This window comes from Eupeodes corollae, chromosome 3 (genome assembly GCF_945859685.1).
Source record: "Eupeodes corollae chromosome 3, idEupCoro1.1, whole genome shotgun sequence".
NCBI lineage: Eukaryota > Metazoa > Arthropoda > Insecta > Diptera > Syrphidae > Eupeodes > Eupeodes corollae.
Genome location: NC_079149.1, coordinates 98,062,316 through 98,085,411, shown reverse-complemented (window position 1 = coordinate 98,085,411; position 23,096 = coordinate 98,062,316). Strand labels below are relative to the sequence as shown.

The 23,096-nt window shown below is 35.4% G+C and overlaps 3 protein-coding genes across 3 annotated transcripts; 2 read left to right on the top strand and 1 right to left on the bottom strand.

Annotated features, from left to right (window-relative positions):
- Positions 1-6,144: 6,144 nt before the first annotated feature.
- Positions 6,145-7,639, top strand: LOC129951601 (endothelial lipase-like). Its single transcript, XM_056063843.1, has 3 exons — positions 6,145-6,277; positions 6,334-6,601; positions 6,843-7,639. The coding sequence occupies exons 1-3, from the start codon at positions 6,226-6,228 to the stop codon at positions 7,588-7,590; spliced, it is 1,068 nt and encodes a 355-aa protein (XP_055919818.1). The 5' UTR covers positions 6,145-6,225; the 3' UTR covers positions 7,591-7,639.
- Positions 7,640-8,178: 539 nt separating this feature from the next.
- On the bottom strand, positions 8,179-9,355 carry LOC129950702 (lipoprotein lipase-like). Its single transcript, XM_056062623.1, has 3 exons — positions 9,295-9,355; positions 8,981-9,230; positions 8,179-8,914 (listed from the first exon to the last, which is right to left on the bottom strand). The coding sequence occupies exons 1-3, from the start codon at positions 9,353-9,355 to the stop codon at positions 8,179-8,181; spliced, it is 1,047 nt and encodes a 348-aa protein (XP_055918598.1).
- An 11,919-nt stretch (positions 9,356-21,274) lies between these two features.
- Positions 21,275-22,677, top strand: LOC129952775 (lipoprotein lipase-like). Its single transcript, XM_056065590.1, has 2 exons — positions 21,275-21,531; positions 21,602-22,677. The coding sequence occupies exon 2, from the start codon at positions 21,922-21,924 to the stop codon at positions 22,651-22,653; it is 732 nt and encodes a 243-aa protein (XP_055921565.1). The 5' UTR covers positions 21,275-21,531; positions 21,602-21,921; the 3' UTR covers positions 22,654-22,677.
- Positions 22,678-23,096: the final 419 nt, after the last annotated feature.

Here is a 23,096-nt window from a genome sequence, read left to right as displayed (position 1 = left end):
TAAGAATCCCAAAAGTAGGTGGCTCACCAGGGCAGTACTATACAAACAGAAAAGGGTACTACTCGTAGAATAGTATGCGACGCTTCCATAAACATGAATGATATTGTTTGGCCCTTTAGAGGCAGCACTCATGTATCACGATTTTTTAGGGAAAGCAGAATTGAACATGGATGATGGAGAGTTCAATGGTCGTCTACTTCTGAATGGTGGGTACCCTTGTACTAATAACCTCTTTCCCAAGCTTTGAATCCTGGAACGGATGCTGAAATAAGATACAATATATTTCCTACTCGTAGCTACTCGTAACACGGAGGAAAGATGCTTTTATAGTCTTATAATAATAAAAATCTCTGTTCAAATATCGTTTTTTTAAATTAAGAACATTTATTTAAAGAATTTTTGTTTTTGTTAAAAACGCTTTTAAGGAAACAAATTTTAAAAGAACAAATAAGTTAGAAAGTCAGAAAGAAGGAAAATTGCTCTCATTTAAGAATAAAAATGAGTTTAAGCCAGTAATTTTAAAAGTAATTAGATTCCAGAATGGGTTGCACGAGCATGCCGTTTAAATTAAAAAAAAAACATTAGTTAATAAACATTTTTTTCGAAAATTGTAAGGGCGGTTTTGTTTCTAATATATATACACTTATTATTAGAAATAATTCTGGTAATTTAAATATATACAACGAAACCTTAAACTTCGTTCCAAGATATTGCCAAATTTTTAACATATCACAATTTTAAGTAAAATTTTAATTGCTCTCCTGGTGTAAATACATCTGCAATAAATTGCGACAGTATGTTGCGCGAGCTTCGAAGACATTTATTGCAGAAGAAATTGCAAAATTCACATGACAATGTAAACGCGACTGCAAGACTTCCGCGAGTTGACTTGCAAGTGGAAACGCGGCCTAAGACTCAAAGGAAATCTACTAGTTTGCTCTGGGGCTTAACAGGTGAGGTTATACAAAATATAAAAAAAATGGAGAAATTACTACATCGAATTATGCAATCAAATAAGAAAAAAATGTAAGTTCCAAGAAAAAGTTTTAGAAGCCGTGCAAACAATTGATCCAAAAAAATTAATCCCTCTTATACAATTGTTTCCAATTTTAATTTAAGAAGAACTTGTCAATGGGCGGTGTGAATAAAAACGAGTAGGACAAGTAAATACTTGAACATATCAAAATTACAAGTAAACGCCAAAATTGAAGTGAATAAAACAAGTATTTACTCTTACTCGCGAGTAAATACTTGAGAGGCTAGTAAAACCCGGAAAAATTCCAATTTTGGTGTGAATAAACGCAAGTAAATACTTCTGTAGCAAGTAAATATTCGTCTACTAGCAAGTCAACCCGACCCCAGACTTGCAGTCGTACTTGTACACGAAAGATGGCTGCATTTATGAACCTGCGTGGTGTGAAACGTTATAAAGACCGGCGTGATATAAGTCCCGATCTATCTAAGAGACTATTACGGTTTGAGAGCGAAAACGTAGATTTTCTCACTTCGCACTTTCTTGATGAAAACACTGATGCAAGGGGTGGAGGATTAACTGCACGGAAAAAGATGGAAATTTTTCTGAGATACGTTAGTGATCCAGGATTCAAAAGTGGTTTTGCCAAAGACATGGGGGTTGAAAGAAGTACCGTCAGCAGAACATTTTCAAGTATATTGGATAAAATAGTGTCGAAGTCTGAAGATTGGATTAAATTTAGAGGCACTATTGAAGATATGGATCAGGCCAAGGTAGATTGGGCTTCAAAATTTCGCATTCCGGCTGTCATTGGTGCTAAAAACAGAAAACAGAACAAGGCACAACAGGAAATGATGCGTAGTCTTTGTGGCGCTTCAAGTATTTACTTGCTTTTTCGTGAATTCAGTTGTATCGCGAGTAAATACTTGCTAGTATACCCTCGGGTTGACGAGTACACGGTCACAAGTAAACTCGACGCTTTATTCACATCGGTTTACTTGGAGTTTAAATACTCGTTACACTTTACTTGCAAGTAAATACTCGTCGTACTCGTTTTTATTCACACCGCCCAATGACCTTGATGATGAATGGAGGGCTCTTTTACATCAAAGTATGATATGTGTAGATTTGAAATTCGAAGATTTTTGGAGCGCTATCTTTAATTTTAAAAACGCATTAAATGCTCCAATGTTTCCCCTTTTAAAAACATTGGTTGGGACGTGGGACCATTTTATGCTTTCCGCATAGTATGTGCAAGTTCAGAGCGCATATTGTCGCAAGTAGCTTTGATAAAGGATAAAACAAAACTCTTTACTGACATCCGCAGTAAATTCAATTTTATTGGCAAAGGAGTTAATAACGCATAGCTGCGCTATGTAAAATTGTTGAGTCTTTATAAAAAAATATTCTCGTTCTAAAATTACATATTAAATGTGTTTAAAAATTCACAAATATGAGTTGAAATTAACTGCGATATTTGTATTAATTTATTTTTGTATAATAGTTATATACAGTGAGTGTCATTAATATTCGGTTTTTATCATGCAATTTCTTTTTTCATATTTTCCACTTATAAACATTATTATAAATCTTAGTATTTGTTTATTTTATTTATGAATTAATGTATTCTTTACAATTGATCAAAAATTATCTAAGAATATTAGATGTAAACGCATAAAGGCTGAAGGTAAACGCTCCATTCATATTCGGTTTTTTCTTCCTCTGCTTGTTTTGACATTTCTTAATACTAACGGTTTGTTTTTTTTTTTTAATGTAAAATTAAACCAAACTAGTCTGTAGGCTTTCTGCGCACATTTCTAAAGTAATTAGAAGTCTTAACATTATAGAATTATTCAATAAATAAAACATGGGTCGTAAAGAACAAAATTCGAGTCTTAAAACAAGAAATCTTGTGATTATTCAACACGAAAAAGGTGAAACTTACAAGAAAATTGCAGAGTTATTAAATATGAAGCCAAACACTGTCGGGGATATAGTCCAGAGATACAAAAATAAAGGAAGAATCAAGCCAAAGAAGCAGTTAATAAAACTTACGGCGAAAGAAGAACGGCTTATAGTACGAAAGATCAAAGCTAATCCTCGTTTAATTGCCCCAAAAATAGTTGAAGAAGTCAGAATTAAATGCAAAAAGCAAATATCTGCATCAACCATTCGTCATACCATCAAAGCATATGGCTACAATGGTCGTGTTGCCCGAAAGAAGCCCTTCATTAATATGCGCAACAGGAAAATTCGAGTCAACTTCGCAAAGGAGCATAAAAACAAGGATGCAAGTTGGTGGGACGACGTTATTTTTGCCGACGAGAGTAAGTTTAATCTCTTTGGTTCAGACGGAAGGGTTATGGTTTGGCGGAAACCTAACGTAGAGCTAAAGGGCAAACATTTAAAACCAGCTATCAAACATGGCGGCGGGCACGTCATGGTTTTGGGTTGCATATCTGCAAAAGGCATGGGGAATCTTGTTTTCATCGACGGCATTATGAATAAAGAACAATATTTGAGAATTTTGATAGAAAGTTTGAGACAAAGTGCTGAGAGAATGGGTGTTTTGCGCAGTTTCAAGTTTTACCAGGACAACGATCCGAAACATAAGGCTCATGTTGTTAGAGAGTGGCTACTCTATAACTGTCCAAAAGTTATCCAAACGCCTGGGCAATCCCCAGACTTAAACCCCATTAAAAATTTGTGGGATGAATTGGATCGAAGAGTTCGTGAAAACCCCGTTACTTCAATAAGTGGACTTTAAATTCGACTCCAAGAAGAATGGAACAAGATTAGTGTTAAATATCTTTCCAAAATTATAAAAAACATTCCTCAAAGACTTCAAGGAGTCATATCCAATCAAGGTTATCCGACAAAATATTAAATCATTTCTTAATGATGCATTTGTGTTTTTAGATAAAACCGAATATTAATGAACTATTTTTTTTTTAAGTTTTGTTCCTTTTCTATTTTTTTCTTAGTTTAGCTTGTAGTAAATTATACCATTTAATAAGAAATAATAAATTCTTTTTTCCCAAGCAAGAAATAGTTGTATATATATTTTATTTTTAAAGACCAAGTCGAAGTAAGAAAAAAATTAACAAAAATTGAATATTAATGACAGTCACTGTAGTTATAATATATATTTACTTTTATTATAAAAAAAATCCTATTTTATTAAAAGTGAAATTCATAAAAATATAAATGTTAAAATAAGAATAAGCAATTGAATTACAAGGCTTATAGATATATAAAATAGATATGTATATAAGTTTATTTTTTGTTATAAAGGAAAATAACATGAATTTAAAAAAAAAATATATGCGTATTGCTTTTGTGCAAAAATTATGCAAAATAGTTTGGAATGTACTGCTTTGGACTTTTCTAAAACGACAGCACTGTAAAGGGTTATACTTTTTACGATTTCAAAAGTAGTAAGGGCTAGAACATGACATCTGTCAAACTAAGTTTCACTCGTACCACTGAACTCGTACCTCGTCGTTATCAGTAATTTGAACTGTCTTACGGCACTTTATGGAGTATTTTGCATAGATCGAAATCTATGCTTAAATCCATATAAAGTCCAGCTGAGCATTCAAAACATCGTAGATACGTCAAATAGGTGCTTGGACAACAGGCGGTGGACGGTGATTTTCCGCTACAGCGACGAATTACATTTCTTACTCGGTGGGTATGTTAATATAAACAAAATTGTCGTATTCGGTGTTCTAAGAATCCTCAAGTTATTTAAGGAGAGACTATTACAACGACAAAAAATCATTGTTTGGTGCGTTTCTTCGAAAGCCACCATGGAACGACTGTCACCGTAAATTCGGAGCGTTATGGTTTCAACAAGACGGTGTCACATACTACACAATCTAGTTTAAGTTTTTAGATTTTAAGTATATATTTAACGAATTATAAATAAATCAATGAATATAGCTTTATTCCAAGATACATTTCAACTGGTCACTAAGATCATGCTAGGCTACGCAAAAGGCCGTGTTTATGCAGATAAACCTTTAACTTTCGAGCATTTAAAAACCAACAAGTCAAGTTATGGCTGAGATACCGCCCAATATCTGTCAAAAAGTAGTCAAAAATTACATCAAAAGAATCGATGCAATCGATGAAAAATTTGCGTGGTGGTCATTTGAATGATGTATAGTGTTTCACACATAATGTCAACGTTCATAGGTTATTACAAAAAACAAGTGTCATGAAAAAAAATATACTTGTAATGAGAGCGATATTTAAACTTTTCCTTACGAGCCTATACTGTAAAATCTGTTGTTCTGATATATTCTCTTAGATTAATCATAAGAGATTCTTACAATAGATCTTTTATTGTTGGTATATAGACCCGTTCGACAAAGTCTTTTATCCCATGCGAAATGACAACTGTCAAAAAATTCGTTATGAATTATAATTTTGGTATTCGTTGAAATCTTTTATTCTGCTTTTCTTTTATGAATTTCTCTTATGACATACCCATTTCTCGATAAATACGCATCCTATACCCCCCCCCCCCCAAACTTTGCAGACTTTAAACTTGCATAGCTCGTCAACTAGATCACGTGGAAGGCTGACATTTCACTATTATAATCATGTGATCTCTCTCCTATGGAATTTGAAAGCGGTTGCTCTATAAATGAAAATGTATTTCCCGAGCTGACCATTTTAATAATATTGTGTTGCAGGGTGTTTTTTATTTAGTTTTACTTTCGAAAACGAAAAATGAATGATCCTATAGATGAATTCTCGCAACCATATATTGTGATATTGTATTTATAAAGTTAATAAAAATATCGGTACCAATAAAAATATTATTGATATCTTTTCTACCTCAGTAGAATGGTTTATTTTAGGACTTGTAATTTTATTTATGTATATACGGCTTTGTTTTGAAAATAAATGTGTTTGTTCTTTTTTTAAACTGATATTTCAAGCAGGGGTCATAAATAAGAAGTATATGTGAACCTAAGTCAGAGTAAGTACTTTTAATAACAACAAGTAATTATTGATATATTTATATCGCCTCATAGTTAAAACAAATGTAATTATCTTTGAATGTTTTTTCACAATAAACGCGATGTTGAAGTTAATTCTTACACTTCAAAAGTGAAGAGTAGTTATAAGAACCCCCAATGAACAGATTAGGCATGCAATAAAAACACCCTTTCAGTGTCATCATATAAAAGCCAAACCCTGACCAAGAACTCACATTCACGTTTATAGAAGTTGACAATATGATGAGACATATTTATCTATTTGCTGTCTGGTTTCAAGTTCTCGGGCTTGGTAGGATCGATTTGAATCAAAACAAACAGAACTTTTTATAAATTTGTCTTCTAAAGGTCAATCAATTCCTGAAAGCTTAGATGGAGCTCTGGATAAAGTTTGGCAAATTCCACAAAAAGATGGAAGCTTACGTTCGATGACACACAGTGAGGCACTTAAAGAAGCCTTAGAGTATGAAGCTGAAAAAGATTTTAACGCAAGGAAGTTTAACAAAATACGATTCTTCTTATACACTCCCGATCATCCAACTGAACCCGTTGAAATTGACAAGAATAAACCAGAGACTTTAAATCAATCAACTTTTAATAACAAATACCCTACAAGGTAAGTTTAACCTTTGATCACATTGGGATCTAGCTGGTCTCAAAAATTATTTTTAAAATTTGTCAAATGGCTGGATTTTACATGTGGTCGAACAGACCCGATGTCAAAACAAGACCTTGGATTAAAGTAAAGAAATTGAACTTGGTGACTGCGATTTTTTTTTGACGTAACTGACGCTTAAAATATATTGTTACTTTGACAGCTAAAACATAACCATTCTGACATAAGTTTCTCATTCTAGATTTATGATTCACGGCTGGAATGGTGGATACAACACAACAGAGAATCGATTAATTCGAGAAGCTCTTCTTCTGCAAGGACGCACGAGACAATTCAATTTCATAGCTGTTGATTGGTCAGTTTACGCCGAGTCCAATCTTTATATTTCATCACAAAAGAGTGTCTCAAAGGCAGGACGAATTATAGCCGAGTTCATAGATTGGTTGCATGACTATGGCAAGCTTTCATTTGATAATCTGGCATTATATGGACACAGCTTGGGGGCTCACGTTGCAGGCTTCACTGGAAAGAATGTCAAAGGAGGTAAAATTCATACTATCATTGGATTAGATCCTGCTATGCCGTTATTTGAGTATGGCAACGTAAAAGGACGTCTAGCTGAAACAGATGCCAAGTATGTGGAATCGATTCATACCAATGGTGGAACGTTGGGTTTCCATCAGCCCATCGGAAGAGCTTCATTCTATCCAAACGGTGGAAGAAATCAACCAGGTTGTGGACTGAATGTGGGCTGTTCACATGGACGATCTGTGGAGTTTTTAGCGGAGGCATTAGCTTTGTCGGAAAAAAATCGATTCGTTTCATCAAGATGTAAGGAATTTGATGCAATTAAGGATGCATCGTGTAAACGGAAAATAAATAGTAGGATAGGTGTTCGTTTGGGCAACCCGAATAATTCCTTTTATGCTAAGGGGATATATTATCTGGAGACAAATAGTAAGTCACCATACGGGATTAAGGATAGTTAAAAACAAAGTCCAGATGTGTTAAGGGTCACTGAATGGAATTATAATTTTGCTTTGGAAAAAAAATTTGAGTGTTTTTTTTTATTGATAAATTATTGAAAACTTTTTGAATTCAAAAGTCCATTAACATAACGTTTCTCTAGACATACAAAAATGGCATTAAGGCTTAAATTCATTCTTTGACAGATAAAGTGGCATTGACATTTCTTTCTTCTTTATAAAAGACGTGTCACTTTATCGAATATTTGTTTTTGTCTTACTCGAAATGGCTCCAGAATATTCTCAAAGAAGCTCAAAATTTCGTTTTATTTTTTAAACTTGATACAAAATTGCTTTTCTTTTACAACAAGCTTGGTACATACGGAGCAATTTTAGTTGATCAGCTGTTCGTCTTGAATTAAAGCGGCATAAACGATATTTTGAACGTTTAATATTTAAAAAATGCCATTTTATGTTTATATATTTTATTTATTTATATATATTATTTTACCCTTTTTGTTCGAGATTTCAAAATAATAACAACCAAAAGATTCCTTTTAAACTATTTCTAACAGATTCTTTATTCTCTCCTACTTTTTCTTATCACAAATATTAAAGTTTCTTAATGATAGAGTACGGTGATTGACTATTTGTTGGTAAATAGTAAATACCCTTCGCTTTCTTGACATTATTTGGATCACCTAATCGGACTCCGGTTACTCTTCCACCACAAGCTGCGTTCTGCATGCTCTCAAGATCACTGCATTCTATTGCAAAGAACGTATTATTCTTTTCCTGCAAAAGTGCTTCGGCGAAATACTCCAGAGATCGTCCGTGAGAACAGAAGAAATAACCATCGCATCCTGGTTGTGACTTTCCACCGTTCGGGTAGAATGCTGCCTTTCCAATAGGTTCATAGAAACCCAAGAATCCGCCATTGGTTTGAATTGTTTCAACATACACAGCGTCACTTGAAGATAAACGTTTTTCCCGCTTGTCATATCGGAAAAGTGGCATTGCTGGATCAAAACCAACGATGGTCTGGACTTTTCCACGCTTCACGTTCTTTCCGGCGAATCCTGCAACATGTGCACCCAAACTACTTCCATAGATGGCCAGCGAATCGAACGACAGGTTTGTTTCATCATGCAGCCAATCGATGAATTCGGCGATAATCTTACCCACCTTGGAGCACTTCCTTTGCGAAGAGATATAGAACATCGATCTGGCGTAAACGCTCCAATCAACCGAAATGAAATTGTACTGCCTGTTTGTCCCGTTCATCAAAAGAGCCTCACGAATGGACCATCCTGCTCCGTAGCCACTCATCCAGCCATGAATCATGAATCTAAGTTAATTAATAATATTTTTCTGAGTTAGGCTTGACTTTAAAAATCTCCCTTTTGAACCTTACCTGGTTGGATTCTTGGAGTCGAAGTTTGAACGTGCCAACGATTTCAAGTCGTCCTTGATGATTTCTGTTGGTTCGGTTGGATTTGCCTCAGTGTATAAGAAGAACTTAATGCTGTCAAATGTCTGATTGAATTCCGCGCCATTTGCCTCTTTAGCTGCTTCAGTCTCTGTCATCCACCGAAAACTGCCGTTCTTGTGTGGAATTGGCCAAAGTGTGTCTGCTTCTCGTTGGTCCGCCGGAAATGAAAATCCTGAAAATCGATATTTTTGTTATGATCAATCAAAACTCACTCTCCATGCTACGAAGACACAAACCTCCTTCAATGAGTCCCAAGACTACAGCAACTGCTGCTACTAGAATGATGTGTTGCTTCATTGTTAAGCTTTTGTTTTCTGATACAAGTTACAGTTATGGATTTGGCTTTTATAATGGCCAAAATAAATTGCGGTTTTCTTTTAGAATTTAAGAATACCAAATTCTAATCTGCTTAATTAATCGAAGTATCAATAAAAATTGTACACATTCGATTCCTTGATACAATTTGAACACAAAACCAGATAAATCTTCAACCCATTGGTTTGCTAGAGAATATAAACAAAGTTTAAATTTATATCAATCAATAAAGTCATAAATTGTGTATAAAAATGTTTAAATACTTTTTACAATTCTTTAAGAGTTCTGGCATACGAAAACAATCACTTATCAAAATAGAAATGTCTGATTAGAAGAATATCTAGAGTCTTTTTGTATTAAGAACTGGTTAGTTAAATGACCTGCTGTCCAGAACAATAAGTTTACAAAAATGTTGATAAAAATATACTTTGTTTATCTTTTTTAATGTGGATATCTTTTAAATCCAAAAATAGGTGAATATCAGAGATTTGGATCCCGGACTTGTCAAAATATAGCCCATACATTTTATTTCAGGAAGGATCCGGTCAAAATCGCTATGGTCAAAAGCATATTCCCATAAAGATTTAAGTTAACAACATTAGGGCTATTCGTTTATTTTGAATTTCTGTCATTTTTAGTCCCAGGTTCTGTCAATTTTGACAGCAAATCTAGCGTGAAGGAATGACATATTGTGTAGTTAAATCTCAATTCTTTTTAACAATCATTCGTCTCAAACAACACCCGAAGGAGTTTGTGCTGAGATATTTGAAAATTGCTGAGTTCAATCACCTATAACTCAACTGGTCAACAAGCCCCCTTGAATATCGGAGGTGTAGGGTTAAGCAGAAAACACCCTTGACTTGTTTCTTAACTTTGAACCTGATAAGTATACTTTTAGTGTTCTATTTCCTTTAAGCTCGTGTGACCATTGTGTTGCTACTCTCCAGTTAGCGATACAGTTCCTAAGAGAACCGTTTGGCAATACGAGAAAGCCTATCTTCAACTGGTCAATATGGTTTCCCGACGTTGACGCCAGCGATGATATTATCACAAGTTTGATTCTCTTGGGAATGAGAATTTGTATCCTTAATAGGATAAAAGCATCAGACCTAAGAAAAACGCATGGTTTGATTCGAGTTGTAAAGAGGTTATTAGGGATACAGAAAAAAGTTTCAGTCGCTAAAGCCAATCCTACTGAGGAAAGCCGAAAAAAGGTTTAGCAAGCCAGGAAGGTGTGCAAAGCACTTTATCGACGGACCAAACACTACGGCAAAAAAACTGCAATGTCTCACATACATTAAAACGTTAATGGCTGAATCACAAACACAGCTTCGGCTTCGTCTGCGTTACGGTGGCCTGCTTCGAGGTTGCTTTTTTCTATTATTTCATCCTTCCAAAGAGCAAATGTATTTAGTTTGTTGTTTAGTAAAATTTGTCTATTAAACGTCACGCGAAGCCGAAGCTGAAGGGTGTTTGTGATTCAGCCATTAGTCATTCCATTCATAGGTAACATTAACTTTGTAACTATGGTGGTTGTTTACAACATTCTATTGGTTAGCTCCTAAGAGAAAGCTCATCTCTTTGCTATGCAGTTCGCCACCAAACGATCTGAATCAGTCAATTCAACAAGGTTCTCAAGAATTAGACATCACGCAGATCATATATGGCATATTTTCTGTAAGGATCTTGGTGAACACCCATACAAGATCAAGCTGCCTCAAGAATTGAAACCCTGTACCAAGCAAAGCGTTTTGATTAAGCAAGTTGTTAATCTGTATAGGAAAAACCTATATTATAGCGCTGAGAACTTTGTAAGGGACCAGTAATAGCTAACGTTTACGTCCATCCTGAAATTTTGAATGGATATTTTACTGTGTTTCCTTTTAGAAATGCGAAATATGTATTTACTTGTTTATTGGAAATCATTGAAAGATTTCTCTTTGAGTACCAAAAAGTTCATTTGCAATTTTATTTTTCTATTTTCCGGACGGAAGTTAATTTTCATAACCAGCAGATTCTTTTACCGTTTTACTGATTTAGTTGACCAATCTTACACAACTTCAATGACAAAAGACATATTTGTCATTTTTTCAATGACAGAAACTTTCCACCATCACTGTAAACGATCTGTCAAAAAATTCAAATGATTTGTTTCAACAATGAAAACCAATGATACGTTTAACTGGTCCCTTACTATTTTTCTTATTTACTGAAGGTGGCGCTTCAGTCCTGTGTGGGTTAGTGCCTCACCCAACAACCTACTCCATCTAGCCCGTTCCCAGATTATGTCACCAGTTGCGCACTCCAAGTTGGGTGAGGTCATTTTCCACATGTGCGCCATCTGATCGGTGGTCTTCCTCTACTGTTCCGTCCTGTGGTCGTGGATTCGAAGATTCTGGCTTAAGTCTATGTTGCTGTACAGCTTGTTGTAAAGTTCTTTCCATCTCCTCGACTCACCTTTTATTTATACGGGACCGTAGAGCACGCGAATAACTTTTCTCTATAAACGACCCAAAGGTGCTTTCATCCGCTTTTGTCATAGTCCATGCACCATATAGCAGGACGGCGGGCGATGACAATCGTCTTTTAAAACCACACTTTAGTCGCTCGAGCGAAGGCTTTGCTACTCAATTGCTTTCTTAGCCCAGAGAAACAGCGGTTAGCAAGAGTTATTCTTCGTTTGATCTCAGCGCTGGTGTTGTTTTCTGCGTTCATAGCGGAACCTAGGTAGACAATGTTATTAACTTCTGACGTCTGTCGATGGTGACGTTTTGACCGAGACGTCGTCGGTGTTGTAGGTCCTTTCTCCATAACAGCATGCACTTTGTTTTACTGTGCCCCAATATTCACAAAAGCTACATTGATCGACTGTGGACTTTCCTAGTCTAAAACTACACTAATAAGGACCATTCAGGTTGTTGGTCTCTATTTTTAGTATCTGGCAAAACAATACTGAGGTTCCATTCAATAGGGAATGAAGTTAAGTTGGTGCATAGGACCAAATTATCTCCAGCTTCTTTGAAGAGTTCGGCATTCAAGCCATCTGCTCCAGCTGGCTTTGTAAGACTTCAGCTTAGATATGGTAATCTTTACTTCATCTAAGTCGGGATTGTTGGCTTTCGTCGTAACCCTGTCTGGCAACGGAATATAGGTTATCGTCGACGTAACGATACTGTTCCTTCCGTATTCCCAGCATTGACTGCGATTCTACTATGATGTTTCCAATTTCGTCTTTGCGACCTTCGGTTCGAGATTAAGGTATGTACCTATGAAATTCATTTCGACCGCTCATAAAACTTTCGAACTTCATTCCTGCTTTTGAACTTCTCAACATCTTAGACCGCACTCTTCTCATGCACTCTGTTTCTCTCTCCCCTTCTGCTCATAGAACTCGTGAGCAACTCCCGTCATTCTATGCAGCGCCGCTTTGCGTGCCTGGCCTGTTGATTGGCTGTATTTGCTTGCCGACATTTCTCATTAAACCTCTTTATTTATTTATGTCAAATTGACGTCTGGAGAAACTTCCGAAAACAAAGAATAATTGTAAATGCCTTTAACCTAGAACAGTAGCGATTCTACTTTGTTTCATCATGTCTCATATTAACTAGGCCATTTCTAAGAAAACAAAATAAAATTTTACAATGTCTGCCCACATAATCACGTGAATATTATAAATATCATAAAATCAATACTTGCTTTTCACGTGCGATTTAATTTGATTTCAAAGACCACACTTTTCGACTTCAATTATCAACAATAAAATTTTAAAAAATAACTTTATTACTTTATTTTATTGGTTATATCAATATCAGAAAGTACAGTTTCGTTTATATTGATTGCCAAAACTACTAATCATTTCGAGAGGTATGCAAAAATTGTATTGAAAAGTTAATTGATAGAAATCGTCCTTCGCAAAGTTTATACCATGAATATTTTTAATCTTTGAAAAATGTTTATCTACAATAGGGCGTATAATTTCATAAATATTGTGATAAACTCGTGTTTACTAAACTAAAGAAGGCGTGTTCCATTCAACAAAAACAAAGACATTTCCGATAATAAATTGATTTTATTAAATTTTACAGCGAGAGATTTTATCGATCTAAAACACTTTAAGTTAAAAGGGTCCAATATCTTATTGACTAAAACAGAGATATAGATACAATTATTAAATGTATTTGTATGCTTCTTCAACAACGTCTTTACGTGTATCTAAGCATCAAACGAGTTTCACAAAACTTTATAAAATTGCGTTAGTTGATAAGCAACGGAAATTCCATGCCGAACTTTTAAATATCGTCAGAAACAAAGTTGATACAAAATTGAAAACTATAAACATAAATAAATTTTACTTTCAGTCATTTAACTTTTTTGACGGATCTACTCTAAAAATGCATGTGTGTTCAAATTTATACATGATTTTGTGTGTGATCTGATTGTTTGCCATACAAAATTATAGATTTATTTTGACGCCATTTTAGGTAGTTCTTATCCCTCTACCTTCCCAAAATCATCATCCATTCCAACATAAACGAGGCATACCAGCCTACGTTTATGTCACCAACTCCCATCCCACCCCCCACGTTTGTAATGGCAAAATAGCTAGCAACGGTCCTATTTCCTATACTCCTTCTCACTCTAGGTAACCTAGCTGAATTGCTGTTACCGAATCCCAATCTTTTCCTTACACGTCAGTATGATGAATTAACATCAACTGACTCCTCACCCTTTCTCTTCCTCGCCAACCACCTCCCATCTTTATTCGGCTGGATCTCAGGTGTTAAACGACCCGGGCCGATAAACAGCCTGGCTGGGGGCCCAATTCAAAAATAGCCCAGTCTCTAACGGAGTATCCGGCTACCTGGCGACCTCCGGATTAACTAGCCTTATCTGTACATGCGAATCTCTGTGCAGATGGACCTTTTTTCTTCGCGTCTCGTGGGACCAACAAATGAACAAAACTAACAACAAAAACAAAAATAAAAACACAAGTGAGACCGGTATCTCTTCAACACCAGGCGGCAGCTTGACGTCAAAGCCTGCTGTCGTATCTCTTGCGGCCAACACAGAAAAGGGAGTAGTGGCTAACCATGGACCCTCCTCTGCTGTTGGTAGCAACGAGAATAAAAAGGTAGCGATACCTAATTTCAGTAGTGGCAGGGTTGTGAAAAATGGCCCTACCACTACTAGTGACAAAGGCGGCAAGCGGCGAAAATCTTAAAGGCCTCTGGTGCATCATGGGGGGCTGAAAAGACACCACACCAAACCGCTAGCGTCGAATGGGCCAAAAGCATACTTGCTACAACAAGATCCAATAAGGACTCTGCGTCCAAAAGAGAAAGGTCTCTTGAGGGGGCCGCACCGACACCAAAACGGCCTCGGGTGCATAACACCAGCACCCCCCTCAATCCCATCAGGAAACAATCCAATTTCAGTGACGTCGTGAAGGGCAAAGTCGTGGTTGCGGTCATTGACAGGAGCGATGATGATGGCACAATATCGGCTGATCGTTCGTTGGCAGTTGGTCAAGGTTAAGCCCTCGGATGGCTTTTTGAGCATTTTCCATAAGCGATGGGGATTGGCATCAAGGCCATGTCAAACTCTTGGTTTGTGGCGACCAGATGTCTTGTGACCTTTACAAGCTTGCTGTCAGCCAGCCGGTTAGGTGAAGTTTGGCCAGGTGCGAAGCTCGAGGTTGTCGCTGTGAAAGACATTCTTAGCAGACCTAGAGCCCGCATCTGGATAACGATCGAACCTGTAACGAGGACATTCTCGAGATGGTCTAAGTGTGCAACCCGTCCCTTCTGACGCATAAATGGAAAATAGCCAAGCTAGAGGAAGTGAAGGGTCTTTATAGGAGCGCCATTGTGGTACTCAATAAAGAATCCTTGGCTCCTCTAGCCCTAAACGAGGGCTTCATAAACTATGGCTTCGAATCCATTAAAATTCGAATTTATAAAAAAGATGAGGTTAACGAGAAAGCGGGCCTCCAAAAACTACCGAAGGTGAACTAGCGGTTGGTGAACCTGGGACGTCGTCTTCTCTCCTAACAGAGGGTGACGATGCACCCTTGTTCTCTCCAATCGCGACTGCACCCTCTACAAAAGTCGTAGACAGTCCATCCTTAATGGAGACTGAGAACGACCTTAACATGATCCTTCTGAGCGAGGACGAACTCTTTTTTTTTATCTCTTGTCATGATTCAGTTAGATTTTTCAGACAATCTATCTGCCAATGAAATTCCATTGAAGGAAATGAAGCTAAATTCATTTAAAGGCATAGTTCTCGTTCATTGGCAGATAAATTATCCGTAAAATTCTCTAGAATAAAAAAACTATTTTAAAAACAATTACCTACAAATAATAAGGAGAAAATATTTTACTTGTCATCATAACCATTAAGCCATATTGCATCGTAATCAAATTCTGTGGTATCTTCAACAAAATCAAGATTGGAAATTTCAGCAATTTCATAATCGATCTAAGAAGGTTCCTCAGGAGGCTTTCCACCACTGGTCTCCCTCTGAGATCGATTAATTTAACTTAAATTGATCCTCGCCTCCTGTTTGTAGCAGCTTCACCGGTCCCTTACTTGTTTCGGCGTCGATTCAAAGCCACTTGTCTGAAACACTGCAGCATAATTTTGTCAGGCTATAGCTTTGGCTTTTTATAACTTGCCATCATTTAGCTTAGAATCTATAACATGCGCAAGTGGTCTGCTTCGACCAGTAGCTCCTTCATTTCAATTCAGTCCAATTTGAAGATCTGCTACGTTTTAATTTTTTTGTCAGCCATTTCTAAAATGATGGATATTTATTAGAACATAATCACAATTATAATTAAAACAAGTATTATTCGACTTACTTTTTTATAAAATATTGCCACGAACAATCAGAAGACAACATAAATCTCAACTCTTGAGACCTGAAAAGTATTTGTTGCGTGTTCTGTCAAAACAACAGTGCAAACCAGGGTTGTTGCGGATGTACAAATGTTGACATCCGCGGAAGCGGATGCGGATTTTTTGAGACTCACATCCGCGGATATGGATGCGGATGCGGACTTTAGATTTTATTAAATAAAAACAATTTTAAGTCCATAATTAAAGGAAAATGTTATTAATTATCTTCCGTTTTATAATTAAATTTAAAAATGGGTGAGTTATATTTAATAAAAAGCAAGATTGCAGCCTTCTCAGACTGTAATCCGTTTCTTAGTGGATCGTTTATTAATCCAGCTCCACTAAATAATTGTTAAATTTGCCTGCAATGATATCACCTGTATGGCGATTGATGTTCCTTCAAAGTTAAGCTTAGCAAGAAAAAAATTGAGCTGGGATCTGTCCAAATATCAGAAGTAAAAGACATGTAGTCATGTTTTTCAAGCAATTCTTTGACTTTAGCTGCAACTTTTCCGTACAGTTAATTACAAATAAAATCAGAAAAAAATTTCGTCCTCTAAAATTATATTTGAGTGTAGTTCTTGTATAAGACGGCGAAATCCAAGTCCGTCTACAAAGATAAATGGTAAATTCTGAAGCACTACCATTTCTTCAATCAGTTTGTCAATTTTATGTGAGTTGCTGCTGCTGCTAATACTTGTACAAAAACAAAAAAAAAATAACTAACAAGCTATTTCACAATTTTATGTTTATAAAAAAATATCATACCTGTATCTTCTTTCTTTTTTTTAAAAGAATTTCATTGTTTGACTTCAAGTGGTTTTTCAACGAAGAAGTCGTGCGTCCTTTTCGTCAGTATGTTCATTTTTATTTAAATTAAAATAGATCCAGATTCTGCTTTTTGTTGGTGGAGTCATTTATGTTCTGTATCACTTTTTCACTTAATATATACAAATAAACTATATCCTCTGGCCACTTAGCCAGAGCTTTTATATCCTCAAATCTGTGACCATTGCATATGACTTGTTGTTGCTTTTGTCGTCGCATACTTGAGACCGAGTTTTTTGAATTTAAATTTTTTAATTAGGATGAAAGGGTCGTTTTTATTTATAATGATAAGTGGCAACTCCATCAGTGTCGCAAACATTACCAACACATCAACATGCCACAAAAGTAGCAGCGCCAAAAATAAGAAAGAGAAAGCAGATTCTGTTGCCACGACAAATTTATTAGCTCAGTTCAGTGTGCGCTTTCGTAAAGTATATATTACTTTTCCTTTTAGTAATTTTAATAAAAGATATATTATTTATTAGTCTTCGACTAAATCCTAATTGTTTTATTGGTGTAATAGTCATAACACTAAAGATATAGTATGCCGGGCTGTTGCTATTTTTCGAATTGAAAAAAAGCGTTAAAAAACATCCGCAACCGCGACAAACTCCGCATCAGTTTATGCGGATGCGGATGTTGGAATTATTGCGAATAATATGCAATTGCGGATGCGGATGCGAATATTTTGCAACATCCCTAGTGCAAACCATGGAGTTTAATTTAGTTCAGTTTCCCAACAATAAATTTAACTGGACGTTAGCCCTTAACCTAACTATCAAAATGTTTATTGATATGGCAAAATATTTAAAACCCAGTTAAATATTTAAGTGAGCTTTAATTTTGATTATTGGTAAGGCCCTAACAGTAAAAATAAAATCCAAAGGCAAAGATATCTTTCTTGTCAAACACATTGTAGACAATAATAATTATATATTAATTTCTAAATGATACGATGCCAATCAAGAAAATTTATAAAATATTTTAAAACAATTTCTACAAAAGATTCGTCATGATAAATATTTTTGGCAAAATTGATAAACGTAGAATTATAATTATACAATTTACTCACATAATATAAAAGCAATAATAATTGCAGCAATAAAATTGGTAAGTAATAAATTAAGTTTTATGATTTGTTGTTGATAAAATTTGTTAAAAAGTGTGGCCTTTGAAATCCTGCATTACCCATTACCGCACGTGAAAAACAAAAAATGATTTCATAGCGTATTATGATATTCACGCGTGATTACGCTCGCTCCTACACATTTATTGAGCAATATTATTAATTTTTTTGAATTGATAAATTTGTGATTTTAATGTATTTACTCATTAGGTAGACAGATTAAGTCTATAAAACGTAAACCGTTTTTGTCATAACGAATTATCAACTTTTATTGATTTTTTGTCTAAAGAAACACCCGCAATATAATTGAAAACTTTTATTTAGATAGCAAAAGGCAGGCTCCAATCTAATATGCATTCATTTGACCTTGAAAAGACTGCATTCAATTGATTGTAATCATTTCATACATAATTTACATTCACTTGAAGTTCTTGGATTCACTTGAAGACCCTTCATTTACGTGACGTATTTTCTTTTTAAGGCAAATGATTACGGTGATAACATTTAAGTCCTAATATTTTGTTGCAATAAAATCAATCTTTAAGTTGAAATCAATATGTGATTCATGAATGAGATTGCATTCTTTTACAAGTCTGTAAGAAAGTTTTCATATTTCTGAATTTTCAATCTTCTGATTGGCCAGCTGTCATAAAAAGTTACTGACTTTTGGCTACATTGCTTTTGTAAAGTCTACGATTCATTCCTAATCTATTTCACAGCTACATCAATGTTTTCGGAAAATTGATCAGTGAATAGCGATTGAAACGGTTCCAATAAACGTAAACGTCATATTTCTATCCGCAGTTGGATCTTACTTCTGCTTTTATCTGAAGTAAAGACTTCGAATTTGCAATAAGTGTAAATTATTACTTCATTACGTATATTTTTTCCAAAAAAGCACACCTATTTTTGAAGTTCATAATTTACACAAGTTTACTTTATAACCCTTACTGAAAATTTTGTAATTAGTTCATTAGTCAACTCAACAAATGCAAAAATCCAGGACTAGATTCGTTTGTTCTCCGAACGAATTAAGGTATAAAAAAGCAAAGATATGCTTTACAGAGTTAAGACAGGTTTAAATGGTAATTGTGTTCTTCACCTACTAATTTTAGATGTCAAAGTGACGTTTACATTTGCCATAATGGCTGCGCCCAATATCAGACAGATAGGGTATCCGGATACCTTTTTGTTAGTGTTTTACGTATAAAATAAAACGTATAAAGTAATAAGGCATAGAAAATGTATCTCAAAACTCTGTCTCCAGTCAACTTTTTTTTTATTGTTGAACTCTTTAACCAATTTAAATCTCTTTCTAATTTTGTATATGCTTGTTATGTTACTTATATGGGCACTTCTTTGAAAGAGAATCCTAAAAAATGTTGGAATTTTGTAAACTCAAAGAAAAAATCTGATGGCTTTCCAGTTAACTTCACTTACAAGAACCTTTCGTTAGATAAAACTTTTGATATCTGTAATACTTTCGCAACGAATTTCCTTGAGTCATTTGTTAATAGTCCTCAAGAAGTTAATGAAGTATATTTTCATAATCTTCACACTTTTTCGCAAACTAGCTGTAGTCACATACCTGTGCTACTGAGTACGGTCCTTGATCTTTTATCTGCGTTGAATGATGACTGCACAGCCGGTCCTGATGGTATTCCCCCGATAGTACTAAAAAAGTGTAGTAATGCTTTAGTTGAACCCCTTACGTTTTTATTCAAACTTTCTCTAAAAACAGGCAAATTTCCCAGTATATGGAAGAAGTCATTTCTTACACCAATTTTCAAGAAAGGTAACAAGTCAGATATAAGCAATTACAGGCCCATTGCAAAGCTTTCTTGTATTCCTAAAGTATTTGAACAAGTTGTTTGTAAAAGCGTAGCATATTTTAGTAAAAATATCATTTGCGAACAGCAACATGGTTTTGTGAAAAAAAGATCAACCGTTACTAATCTCCTCACATTCTCAAACATATGTTCAAACGCTTTAAAACAAGGTAATGAAGTTGACTGTGTAAACACTGACTTTTCTAAAGCTTTTGACTAACTTAGCCACGGAATTATTTTATTTAAACTTAAGGCTCTTGGTTTTCCACCATTTTTCATAGCTTGGATTAAGTCATACCTTGAAAACAGATCCTACGAGGTAAAATTTAGAAATTGTCATTCTGAACCTTTTCTTGCTCAAGTTGGTGTTCCCCAGGGAAGCCATCTTGGCCCTTTTCTGTTCATCCTGTCTATTAACGATGTATCGTCATGTCTACGCTCAAGTGAACTTCTCATTTTTGCTGACGATATGAATATTTTCAAAATAATAAAGTCCAACCAAGATCGTATTCTTTACAAGTCGACATTGATAGTTTCACATTTTGGTGTGGGAAAAATAGCCTTTTACTCAACCCTTTAAAATGCCAGACTATAACTTTCACTAAAAAACTAATCAGTAACGTATTTGACTACTGTATATCACAGCAAAAACTCTGTCGTGTCTCCACATTTAAAGATTTAGGTGTACATATCTGTTCCAACTTAGAGTTTACACATCACATTTTATTGTTAATAGGGCAAGTTCTATGCTTGGTTTTATAAAACGCTGGGCAAAGGAGTTCAATGATCACTATGTTACCCTTTCTTTGTATAATTGCCATGAATGATAAAATGGTGTTTTCATCTGTCAGATTTAAAATGTATTATGCCTTGAACGGTCTACTGGGTCAAATTTTGCAATTTCAAAAAAGTGCATAAATTATTTAAAAATAATCATCTAGATAAAGGTGTATTTATATTTTTTGCAGTTCTTCAAATGCTTCTCAAAGTTCAAGACAGATATGAATGATTTTGTTTTATTGATAATGATAATAAATGAAATTGATAGATTAATAGAGATTCAACAAATCACACTTTTTTGACGCGTGATTAAACTTTGCACGTTCAAATTCATATCGTACTCGATAGGTCCTTTAGAATTATTAAAAAAGAGTGTTTACATTTGTTTTTATAATTTATGGCTTGACTAGTTGATAAACATTTTGTTTTATTTATGTTCTCTATCAAACCGATCGGTTGAAGATTTATCTGGTTTTGTGTTAACATTATAATCAAGAAATCGAATGTGTACAATTTTTTGTTAATACTTTGTTTAATTAGGCAGATAAGAATACAAAATGCTCTCAATTGATTTTGGCCAGTATAAAAGCCAAATCCATAACGGTAATTGGTATCAGAAACCAAAAGCTTAACAATGAAGCAACACATCATTCTTGTAGCAGTGGTAGCTGTAGTCTTCGGACTAATTGAAGGAGGTTTGTGTCTTCAGAGCATGGATAGTGATTTTTGACTTATTGATCATAACATAAATATCCATTTTTTCAGGTGTTTCATTTCCGGCGGACCAACGAGAAGCAGACACACTTTGGCCAATTCCACAAATGAACGGCAGTTTTCGGTGGATGACAGAAACTGAAGCAGCCAAAGAGGCTGATGGCTCAGAATTCGATCAGACATTTGACACCATAAAGTTCTTCCTATACACTGAGGCAAATCCAACCGAACCAATTGAAATCATCAAGGGTGATCTAAAATCGTTGGCACGTTCAACCTTCAACGCCAACAATCCAACCAGGTAAGGTTTAAAAGGTGTGGTTTTTGTTCTTTTTCTGACTAAGACAAATGTTGTTGATTAAAACAGATTCATGATTCATGGCTGGATGAGTGGCTACGGTGCAGGATGGTCTATTCGTGAGGCCCTTCTGCTGAACGGAACAAACAGGCAGTACAACTTCATTTCAGTGGATTGGAGTGTCTACGCCAGATCAAAGTTCTACATCTCTTCGCAAAGGAAATGCTCCAAGGTGGGTAAGATTGTCGCAGAATTTATCGATTGGCTGCATGACGAAACAAACCTGTCGTTCGATTCGTTGGCCATCTATGGAAGTAGTTTGGGTGCACATGTTGCAGGATTCGCCGGAAAGAATGTGAAGCGTGGAAAAGTCCAGACCATCGTTGGTTTTGATCCAGCAATGCCACTTTTCCGATATGACCAGCGGGAAAAACGTTTATGCTCTAGTGACGCTGTCTATGTGGAAACAATTCAGACCAATGGAGGATTCTTGGGGTTCTTTGAACCAATTGGAAAGGCAGCTTTCTACCCGAACGGTGGAAAGTCACAACCAGGATGTGATGGTTATTTCTTCTGTTCTCACGGACGATCACTGGAGTACTTCGCCGAAGCACTTTTGCAGGAAAAGAACAATAGGTTCTTTGCAGTGGAATGCAGTGATCTTGAGAGCATGCAGAACGCAGCTTGTGGCGGAAGAAAAACCCGAGTCCGATTAGGTGATCCAAATAATGTCAAGAAAGCGAAGGGTATTTACTACTTACCAACAAATAGTCAACCACCGTATTCAATTATCAAGACTCTTTAATATTTGTGATAAGAAAAAGTAGGAGAGAATAAAGAATCTTTTAGAAGTAGTTTAAAAAACTGTTGTTGTTTTACTTGACAATTTTTGAACATTACAGAATCTAGTGGAGTCTAGTTTCAAGATTTAAAAGCGATTAGAATAGGAAAGTAAACTGTGATAAACATTTGGTATTAAAATGAAACTAATAATGTGTAGAACCTAAAATATATTTTATTCAACACAGAATTATTTTTCTAAGGGACAGCTTAGCCGTTATTGGTTTAAATCATTGAACATTTTGTAATGTTTAGTGTCTAAACGAAGCTTATAATTGGTCAATTTACTTCACTAAAAAAAAGTTTAAATCTCTTGGATAGAATTCAAAAAAGGGCTTTAAAAATGATAGGCGACAGAACTATAATCGAAACATTTACATCGCTAGAACACCGTCGCAATGTTTCATG